The following is an 11,420-nucleotide window of genomic DNA, read 5'->3' as shown; positions in this document are numbered from 1 at the left end:
GAGCTTAAAAAGAAGAAAGTAGGTGGAGTCACAGTCTTTTGCTACAAGGAAGGAAAGAAGATCTACGAGGAGTCTGGTTTTGAGAAGTGGCCCTGGGCTTAATAATAGAAAGGTCACTGAGAATTCCTGGAGGACAGCAGAGATCAGGTTCTACAGTACTGTGCTGAGATGGACACCAAACAGCCCTCCCCAGCGCCCCTTTCGCCTCCTCCATCTGACCTCCCGGCAGTCAGGGGCTCCCTGTTACCGGGGGAGAAGGAAATGCAGAGCTGACCAACGGCCCCTCTCGCCGATTTAGGTCAAAAGGGAAGTGATCTGGCGATTTTTACTACTTTCTCTTCTCTGTCCCCAGGGACAATTTTCATTCCAGGAAAATTATTTTATTTGGCAGATTAACGTTTTAATATGCCCTTTGATTCATTTTCCAGTGAACCTTTTAACAAATGTGGCCATAGATTCCAGGGTATTTTAGCCACGAGATTTTTCCTAATCTGCTTCTGGATTTTTAAAATTTTATTCTGTGTTCAGTGTTTCTACTCATCTTCAAATGGTCTCCTAATTTTATTAAGATTTTATTTCAGTGCCGGTTAGAAAAGGACACCTGCAACCCCTTTTGCCTGTTCAAAGCTCCAGTCTGGAGTCCATGACTTGAGAGGTCAAATCTGGTTGAGAATTAAATGAGGATGCTTCTAAAACGCTTAGCACAGTATTCCATGCAATGTTAACCTGCATGTTTATTGTTGTTGATAGGCAGTGCTTTAATCCTTTCACCTTCCACTCTCTCCAAATAATCTGAATCGCTTTAATAGGAGAACATCGCTGAATTTTGCCCCAAATCTAATTTCTAGTTCTTTTGTGTTTTCTGGAACTATGTCGATCTAAACCCAGTACAAATGTCTGAGTTTGTGCTCCTGGATTCATCCCTAAGCACTTCAAAGCAGAGGGGCCAAGGGGGAGATGGCCAACATCGGTTTGCTCTCTCCTGTGGATAACCAAAAAAGAATAAATAAATGCTTAAGTCTCCAGTTATAGAGATAAGCCCACATGTAAAGCTAAACTATTTAAATATTTAAATAAGAGTTGGGAACAAAAATAGAAGTCACTTCAACATTACCCCTTTTCTAATCCATCATCCTCCAGGCAGCCAGAGTAATCTTTCCAAAATATAAATCTGATCATATCACTTGTCTGCCCAAAATACTCCAAAGTAGCCCATGCCTCCTCTACCACAATTTTTTTTTCCCCACAAAATTTAACCCTCTTGGTGTAACCCTCTCAGCGTACACCAAGAGCAGGCTCCTCTTTTTCTTCTTTCCAAGGAGACCTAATCATGAACAGACTTCATAGGCTTAACAGAGTCCATTCATTCGGGCGGGCTCCCTTACCCTCCTTCCCCACCCCCACCCCAAACAACACAAAAGTAAATATACTGCCTCTGTTGCCATCCAGCAACACTCTACAAAGAGCTGCACTTACTGGTTAAGCTGTGAGTTTTCTGAGAGCGAGCATCAGGGCCAGCGAGCTGGTGGTGTTTGGAAATAGGCTCAAAATAAATATACCCTTAGCGAATGCAGCGAGCCCACTGGGCAGAAGTCTCTGGCCACCGAATGTGCCTTCAGCAGATGGAGGGCCCAGGTGGGGAACAGTACAGGAAGGAGCACAAATATTTGAACTGCACACAGCCACGTTGTTTTCTGTTTTACCACATTTTGTTTATCCATTCAGCCTTAAAAGGAGGTGACGCTCTCATACATGCTACATCTCAGACAAAGCTGGAAAACATCACGTTGATGGAAATGAACCAGACAAAAAAGGACAAAAATTGTACGACCTCATTTATATTGAATATATGGACTATATAAAGTCATAGAGTCAGAAATTAGAAATACAGAATATAAAGTCATAGAGTCAGAAATGAGAACATAGATCACAGAGCTTCTATGTGGAGTGTTGAGAAAGTTTTGGTGATGGGTGGTAGCGACGGCAGGATAACATCGTGAATGCAACGAACACTACTGAATTGTGTATTTGAGAGTGGTTAAAAGGGAAATTTTAGGTTGCATGTATGTTACCAATATAAAAATTAAAAAATAAAAACACTTTAGAACAGTACAACACAAAGAATGAATCCTGGTATAAAATAAGAGTTTAGGTAATAACATGATTGTAATAATATCAGTTAATCAATTTGACAAAAGTACCACACTAATGCAAAATGTTAATATTAGAGACAATTTTTGTTGTGGGGGAGGGGCTTGACTATATAAGTACTCTGCACTTTCTGTATGATTTTTCTGTAAACCCGCAACTGCTCAAAAAAAAAAAAAAAGATTCTAGGTGTTTCCCTAACAATAATTCGAGAATCCTGGATCATAAGGATGTGGTGTCAGAGACATAGAGCACAGTAAGGGTTCTTTGCAAGCAGTGTCAGAATAGAATGGCAATATGAGAGAATGAGAGAGCAGCATCCAAGCACATGAAAAAAACCCAAGCATAACCTAAAATGTGTCTACATAAATGGAAGCCAAGCAGAAAACCTTAACAAGACGCATGGGGATGGTACAACAATTATTTCTGAGCAATACCTCCTAGTCACTTTGGTCTTCTAAAAACATGTTTATCTACAAAATTAACTTACACAGTAATATAACACTTATGGCAACCAGAAAAAAAATTGAGCCATACAGTTAAGCACTTATCTTTGTCCCTCAAATATTGACTGCCTGATTTTTTTTTTTGCTTGGGCAGGCACCAGGAATCAAATCTGGGTCTCCGGCATTGCAGGTGAGAATTCTGTCTGCTGAGCCACCGTGGGCCACTCTTGACTGCCTGATTTTAAAGAACAAATAACCCTCTATTATCTTTCACCTGGCAAATTGCAGTGGTTTTGATTTGATTCATGTGTATGCATTTGCGTATTTTGTTTTTGTTTTAAATTTTCATTCTGTTCACATATATACAATGTAACATTTCCCATGTAAGAGTACAATCCAGTAGTGTTAATTACATTCACAAGCCTGTGCTTCCATCACCAGTATGCATTACAAAGCGCTTTTCCATTACCCCAGAAATTCTTTGAAACGCCCCCTTCCCCACCGGTCTCTGGTACACTACAATGTACTTTCTGTCTCTTTGAATTTGTATATTCTATTTATTTCATATAAGTGAGATTACACAGTATTTGTCCTTTTATGTCTGGTTTATTTCACTCAACAAGATGTCTTCAAATCATATGTGTTTTGGTCTGCTTCTTCATTTAAAGTCATTCAAGAAATATTTATTGAACATTTGCTATGTGCTGGACTTCTTCTTTGTTAGGTCGTGGGCGGGTGGGTTGGTGGGGGATGCTGCAGTGAGTGATAAAAGCTGCTTGCCCATAAAGACTTAGAAACTAAAAAAGGAGAGAGATTCGTAAGAATATGATATGTAGCAGAGCTGGGGTAAGGAAAAGCAGAAGACTATAAATATTTATTCAAGTTTAGAGGGTATAGCAAGGCTTGTTGTAGAAAGAAACAGTTATTCAGGAATAATGAGTAGAAATTAGCCAGATAAAGGGGAAAGGAAGGTGTTATCCTAGACAGTGGGTATAGCTTATAAAATGATAGCTTAACTCATTGCCATTGTGTGCATAGATTAATATTTTAGATGAGTTCCCAAAATGCAAGTTCATGAAGAAATGCAAAAAGTGACATTCAGTGACTTTAAATTTATTCCATTAAAAATATCATGCTTAATTCTGGTATTAATGCCTTTCCTGCTTTTGGCATGCTAGCTGTTATCTTTTTCCAAAAATATAGTGATAGCAGATGGTAATGTGATTTAAAAAAAAATCCTTGGCAAACAGGTTTTCAACCCTGTGCTGATCCTGAACTTTTACAAGTCCAAGAAATAGAGAAGTTGTTCCCCTACCTTACATAAAGTTTCTTCTTGTTTTTTTGTTTGCTTTCTACTCTCTCTCTCTCTCTCTTTTGATTTAAAAACACAATACTCAAAAAGTTGACAGTGAGCCCTGATTTATTTGTTAGTCCAGAGAAAATTATTCTAGTTAACATTTGAGCTGAGGGAAAGGAACATAAATCCCCAGTCTTCTGAAATTCTAGTTAGTTGTCTAACGGTTACCTCTACAGAAAGTACTTTCTGAACTGTTCAGCACAGTTTCCAAGGACCTGGCATATGCACTTTTATTTGCAAACATCTTTTGAAGCACAAGTTCACTTTCCGGATTTGTTTGGACAGATTTCCTCAGATTTATAATGTGGTGAGAAGAAATACTCTAGGTTTGGAAGAACTTCATAATAATAATATCAAATTTTCTGATGACAATACTAACAGCGAATATATATATATATATATATGAACACTTGGTGCTGGCTATGGGTACATAGTCTCTGTGGGGTATCCTATTTTATCCTCACCAACATTTTGTGAAATCTTCTGTTACTGAGGATGTTAGCTAACTTGGCCAAGGACAGCCAGCCAGGAGGAGAGCCCTGTAATTTGGCATGACAGCATGAGAAGGCATCTTCATAATTCAAAAACAGCAGAGAAATACTGTTTTTTTTTTTTCTTGTTAGGGATAGGATGACTAAACATTTGGAAAATGTTACATATATATGTCCAGAATTGAAAACTACTAGCAAGTAACATTAAGCATTATCTAAAGGTTTGAACTTCTTTTAAAGGTTGCAGTTGAGACTAATATTTATTTACATTTTTCTGAGTGCTCCCCACCCCACCCCATCAGCTAAAACAATATCTTAAATCCATTTCTCCCTTAAAGGGATGATTTAAGGTGAAAAACACAGAAGCAATAAAAAATCAGTGGGGAAAAAGCAAAACCCCACCAATATGTGGGTTAAACTTTCTGTTAACCCTATTCAAATGATTTTATAAAAACTTTCAGAAGGGGTCCAGTTGCCATTGGGAAGACAGTTAAATGGTAGTGGAGAGAATATGGGGCTTGAGAGACAAGCCTCAGTTCACATCTTAGCATTTTATTAACTTCATTATTTCTGTTTTGTAGATGAGCCAATTTAAGCTCAGACTTATTGGGGATCCAAGTCGTTGACCAGGATTGGGGGAGAAAAAGCTTCACTTGATTTCTAAAGCAATGCTCCAATGACTGGACTGATAAGAGGGATGAGCAGATCAGGTGACTAAGGTGGGTGGGGAGGGCATCCTAAAAGACCTTGTTTTAGGGTGTGTCATGGACTCACCTCTTGAGTTTTTATCTCCTTTTCTGTTTATTCATTTTCAGTTCTTATTCCAGTAATGTACACACAACTTAAAATTTCCCATTTTAAGCACTTTCTAATATACAATTCACTGGTGTTAATTACATTCACAATGCCAAGCTCTTATCTTCTTTCTGAAAAGACGTTTTGGTCTTCCAGTGAGGGAATTCCTGACATTTAATTTAAGCACAGACCTATCTGAACAGGCCTTTAGAGAAAAAAAAAAAAGTGTCTTATTTACCATTATTTTGATGCATTTATTTAAAGGTAATGCTTTCAAAGTCAAATGTCAACATTTTAAAAAGTTATTTCACATATATCCTACCTAATTATTATGTATTTAATTAAAAATAATCTAAAACTTACTTCTCTCAAATCCAATCTATTTTACATATTTCATTTAAACAATACAGGTGGCTTCTTTCCCCTGCTACCTTAAACAAGTCATACTTTTCCTCCCTCTCTATACCATTTGGCTTAGTATTATAACTAAATTAACAACAGCAAAAACTCAGATATATGACCAACTAAGCTCAGGGTATTTATTTCCATCGGTAAAGTTCAACATTGGTCTCTTGGAGCTTTCTCCTTCTGCCTGGCTCTTCTTCATCAGGGCTTTTTTTTCCTTCCTTTTTCCTTAATGGAGCTGTACCTGACACTCTTTTATGCCTTATCATTTTAGCAGGCTCACGCCTTCGTTCCAGTGTCTCCCCCCACTCCCACTCCCCCAAACTTCCACGCGCCGGGTTTCAAGCAAATCTAAATATCTACGTCCCATATATTCATAAAAGCTAAACTGCATTTTTATTTATTTATTTATTTTTGGTATAAGAATAGCAGAACGGTAAGGCATTTGGAGCAGAAAAAAGAAAACAGCATTTGGTCGTTTGTATACACGCTTTAAAATGCACTGTACCTACTTTTGTTTGCTTGAGCACACGCTGAGCGTTACAGGATCTGCGTTGTTTTTATCGTAACTGGCTTTCCTGCCGGCATTAAGCAGGGATTCAGGTAAGGTTCCCACTCTCTCCACTCCTAACTTACTGAAACAGCAACTACAAAGAGGCCTACTAACCTCTGATATATCCATTTATTTTGCAATTAAATGTCTACAATAGCCTCCCCCTACTCCAGCTCCAGGGGTGAGCAGAAACGGTTCCCTGAAGTTGGCAGCACGCCTGCAAGGGGACCTGGGCTCCCGCAGCCTGCCGCCGGGTCTTCGGGACAGCGCGCCCCGGGTGCCCCTGCCCTCCACTTTTGCGGCCACCTTCGACGCGGGTCCCCCCCAGCCTCACGCTCTGCTGCTGCTGCGCAGCCAGCCGCGTAGACCCGGAGCGGAGATGGGGTGGAAACACCGAGTAGCGAGGCGGGTAGTGCCGCGTACGTGCAGCACGACCCGAACAGCCTGCGCGCGTGTAGACACACAGCCCTAGCAAGAATTTTACCCGCATGGCAACAAGCCTCGGAGCAGGCGCACTCTTGCAGGAGGGTGCCCTGGCACAGGGCCTCGCGCCTAGGGCAGGGGGGCGGGGCTACGGGAGGGGGCGGAGCTTTCACACGCGCACCCTCGGATTCCTCTGTCTGTTCACACAGCTCCCCCGTCTCCAGCCGCCACTCGGGGTTTATTTGTTTACAAGCGGATTACGTCAGCTCCTCCCTCTCTTCCCTGTCTCTGGACCCGCCCCCTAGCCCCTTCCCGCCCCCTCCAGCTCCGAATCTGCATGCGTCACAATGGTGCGATCTCCGGATTGGCTGGAGCCGGCCGTCACGCTCCAGCTACGCCACTTCCTTCCTCTTGGCGCTATAAAATGTGCCGCACGGCGCCCACATCTCTTCGCCCCTCGAAGCTGGAAATGCAACTGTCTGGAGCTTCGGAACCTGCGGAGCTGGAGGCGGAGGCGGCTGGGGAGGTCCGAGCGATGTGACCAGGCCGCCGTCGCTCGCCTCTTTCTCTCTCCTGCCGCCTCCCGTCTCGAAAATAACTTTTTTACTAAAAAGAAAGGAGAAAAAAAAAAAAAGTAATCGTCTGTCCCCTCGTGCCCTCTCCTCCTCTCAGCCGTCTGCCCTGTGAGGGAGCCCGGGGTGGCCGCTCCGCCGTCGGGGCCGCTCCCCCGAGCCCCGGCCGCCCCGGGCCTCCCCCGCTCGCCGCCCCCATGCATCCCTTCTACACCCGGGCTGCCACCATGATAGGCGAGATCGCCGCCGCCGTGTCCTTCATCTCCAAGTTCCTCCGCACCAAGGGGCTCACGAGCGAGCGACAGCTGCAGACCTTCAGCCAGAGCCTGCAGGAGCTCATGGCAGGTGAGCGGGCCGTGGCGGGCGGGCTTCGCGGGGAGTGGTGGGGGCGGATTCGGGGCCCCAGGCCGGAGCCGAGCCTTCGGGGCCGCGGGACCTAGTCAGCGCTCGGGTCCCGCCGCGGGGCCGGGCTCGGCGCGCCTGGGGGCCGCTAAAGACGGGTCTGGGAGAGTGTTTGGGGGGTGCTGGGCCGAGGGCGCCCCCCGCTCTCGCCCGGCGAGCGCAGGGAAGAGGAAAACCGACGCACAACAAAGAAACTCTAACCCGTCGGGGCCGGAGCTGCGGCCCGAGGACCGTCTGCCGCTCTGGGGACAAAGGAGCCGCGGGGCTGGGGTGGGTTCGACGCGCCCTCCCCCAACTCCAACCGTTGCGGGGTGGGCGGCCAGGCCTCGGGGGGCGAAGCCGCGCCGCTGCCCCGGAGCCAGCGCGGGGCGCGGGACGGACGTGCCGTGTCCCCGCGCCTTCCCTGCTTGTCCATTAATCATCGCATTTGTCACTAGTACAGTTATAGCCCTGCCCAAAGTGTGGTTTAAGGTTGCTTATTTTTTTTTCCTTCGGGGTTAACCGTCCGGTGGTGCTTCTGTCTTCCAGAGTTGTAAACTCTATTGTGTGCAGCTGGGGTGGGGTGGGGAAAGTAAACAGGTTCCCGCCCGGCGGCCGGTGCCCTCGCTGCCCGGGTCTGGTAGATCGCCTGTTTGTGTCGGCTCGGCGGAGTGGCTCCCGGAGATTGTTTTGTCCCGTGCTGTGTTATTTGCAAAACCCCGTCTGCGCTTTCCCTGTCCCCTCACACGAACAGCGAGTGCGATCTTGAACATTTTTAAAAAGTTGGAAGTTTTCCTTCTTGCTCCTGAAACACGCCAGTTGAAAGAGCGAACTACCCAAGGCGCTAACTAACGATCTAAGCATTGTTTCTCTGTTCTTCTTTTCTTCTATAGAACATTATAAACATCACTGGTTCCCAGAAAAGCCGTGCAAAGGATCAGGTTACCGTTGTATTCGCATCAACCATAAAATGGATCCTCTGATTGGACAGGCAGCACAGCGGATTGGACTGAGCAGTCAGGAGCTGTTCAGACTTCTCCCGAGCGAACTCACTCTATGGGTTGACCCCTACGAAGTGTCGTACAGAATTGGAGAGGATGGCTCCATCTGTGTGCTGTATGAAGCCTCGCCAGCAGGAGGTAGCACACAAAACAGCACCAACGTGCAAATGGTAGAGAGCAGAATCAGCTGCAAGGAGGAACTTCTCTTGGGCAGAACAAGCCCTTCCAAAAACTACAATATGATGACTGTATCAGGTTAAGATATAGTCTATGGATGGATCATCTTATAATGGATGGATAAATTTGATTTTTGCTTTGGGTGGGCTCCTCTTGGGGATGGATTATGGAATTTAAACCATGTCACAGCTGTGAAGATCTGGCACAAGATAGAATGGTAAAATTTTTTTTTTAAGTGACAGTGCCATAGTTTGGACAGTACCTTTCAATGATCTAATAGCCTGTGAGTCCAAGTAAATGATCACTTTATTTGCTAGGGAGTGAAGTCCTACGGTGGTTTCAGTTTTTCTCCCAGATACTATACCTGATTTTTACATCGATCCCTTTAATGCAAATCTGTATTTCAAAGAATCTTTCTCTGCTGTAGATCTTGCAGAGGAAATTTGCACTATTACACTTGAAAATTGTTAATGTTAACCTTTTTGGCAGCTCAGTAGGAAAACTTAATGTTTTAAACACAATAGTACTGGAAATTTTATGACAAGACTTTTACCTAGCACTTAAGTATGTATAAATGTACATAAGACAAACTAGTAAGCATGACCTGGGGAAATGGTCAGACCTTGTATTGTGTTTTTGGCCTTGAAAGTATCAAGTGACCTGAATCTGCCATGGCAACAGGCTTTAAAAAAGACCCTTAAGAAGACACTGTCTCAACTGTGGTGTTAGCACCAGCCAGCTCTCTGTACATTTGCTAGCTTGTAGTTTTCTAAGATGAGTAAACTTCTTATTTTTAGAAAGTGGAGGTCTGGTTTGTAACTTTCCTTGTACTTAATTGGGTAAAAGTCTTTTCCACAAACCACCATCTATTTTGTGAACTTTGTTAGTCATCTTTTATTTGGTAAATTATGAACTGGTGTAAATTTGTACAGTTCATGTATATTGATTGTGGCAAAGTTGTACAGATTTCTATATTTTGGATGAGAAAATTTTCTTCTCTCTATAATAAATTGTTTCTTATCTTGGCATTTTAATCAATCTCTTGTCATGATTATAGAGGTTCAGCTAAAAGAAAGATTTTCCTCAGAAGACTTAGGTTCTATAAGCTATGTGAATGTCAGTTGCACACTGGTCATGCTGAAAAAAACATTTGATAAGGGATGAAAATGATTTGTGTATGCATATTTAGGCATTAGAAGAAACACAAGGGTAACACGGTTTTTAAAAATCTATGACCTTAAAACATGGACACAAATTCACAGGCTAATCTCATGAAATGAGAATGAGACAAAGGTAATATCTACCAAAAACTCATATTCGAAAGGACTACATTTCATTGCTTCCCTGTTGAAGTGAAGATGTAAATGTCTATTACATCCTGTTTTGAAAAGCAACTTTGCCCCGATGGATTCCTTGTTCAATTAGAAAATCCTGGGGCAGATGACCCGTAGTCTTAAAGAACAGGCTAATCACTGCAGAGGGAGATTGGTTGATTTTTGTTTTGCATCAGCTGCAAGATTTACATAAAAATCAGTAAGCTGGAATTCAACAAAAGGTATGTTTATGAACTTTTATCCTCAAAAGTTGAAATGATGACTGACTCATTTTCAGACTTTTATTTCAGAAAAATTTCAAACTAACATTGGGAATGCTGCTGGTGTGCCTTACTCCACTCCCCACATGATAAAAGGAATACTGGTAATTCTCTGGCTGGAGAGGATTATAAATCGTTTCCAATGGAAATTGAAAGTGGAATATTGGAGTTTTGCTCTGTCTGCACAGTTAAATAATTTACTTTATCGTGGCTTTTTTTTTGTATACATGTAAACAGGTTCACACTGGAAATATGGTGCAATCTAAAGGACTTCAAACCTGTGAGATTACATTCTGATTTTGTAGACAACACAGGATACAGTTAAACATAATAGAACCTATATAGGTATTTAGATTACAGGTGGTGTTTGTTGACTATATTGGCAGGCCATCTTTGGGAGTTAAAACACATGGAGTGGAGTGCCCTTGCGAAATGGTTTAGTCTATTCTGTGAAAAGGTACCCAGACCTTCAAACTTGAATTTGCAATAAAAACATGCTAGTATTCTAGATTCTATATGGTCTCTCTCAGATGCCACTATTACTCACCAACTGCATTTTATCTGGTAATTCCTTTGAAGCTATGTTGGTAACTGATGAAGCTAAGGCAAAGCAAGACTGATTTCCAGTCAGTTGAGGAATATATTTTAGTCCCTAAAAATTATGTCATTTGTTATCAAATGGAAAATCGTTCCTGAAGATTTGACATCAGTTTGTTACTTTTATGAGTTCAACAGGAAGAGAGCTTCTTAAAAGTTGAGTTTAGAATTCAGGTGATGTCTGCCATGCAAAGAGCTACTTGCATAGTTCCTCTTTAAAAGGCTTGCAAACAGCAGTCTGAGTCCAGCTGTTTCCTGTGACTAACCTTATTCCCCTAGACAATAGAGCTGAGCTTAAGACTGCAGTACAGTAGCCATTTGATAAATCTTGTTCATTGCTTCTGTGGAATGTTTTGCCTAGCTATTTAGACAAAAACATTGGACTGTCTGTTGTATGTACATGCACATAAGTGCCAGGTCTGCACATGTGTTCATTTATGCCAAGTGTATACTTAATAGGTGATATTAAAAGTCTGAGTT

General features: G+C 42.7%; 1 protein-coding gene across 1 annotated transcript; it reads left to right on the top strand.

The window, feature by feature from the left end:
- Positions 1-7,042: 7,042 nt before the first annotated feature.
- Positions 7,043-9,783, top strand: BTG1 (BTG anti-proliferation factor 1). Its single transcript, XM_077111591.1, has 2 exons — positions 7,043-7,535; positions 8,465-9,783. The coding sequence occupies exons 1-2, from the start codon at positions 7,388-7,390 to the stop codon at positions 8,830-8,832; spliced, it is 516 nt and encodes a 171-aa protein (XP_076967706.1). The 5' UTR covers positions 7,043-7,387; the 3' UTR covers positions 8,833-9,783.
- Positions 9,784-11,420: the final 1,637 nt, after the last annotated feature.

Source organism: Tamandua tetradactyla, chromosome 7 (genome assembly GCF_023851605.1).
Source record: "Tamandua tetradactyla isolate mTamTet1 chromosome 7, mTamTet1.pri, whole genome shotgun sequence".
Classification (NCBI taxonomy): Eukaryota; Metazoa; Chordata; class Mammalia; order Pilosa; family Myrmecophagidae; genus Tamandua; species Tamandua tetradactyla.
This window is presented reverse-complemented; position numbering and strand designations above follow the sequence as displayed.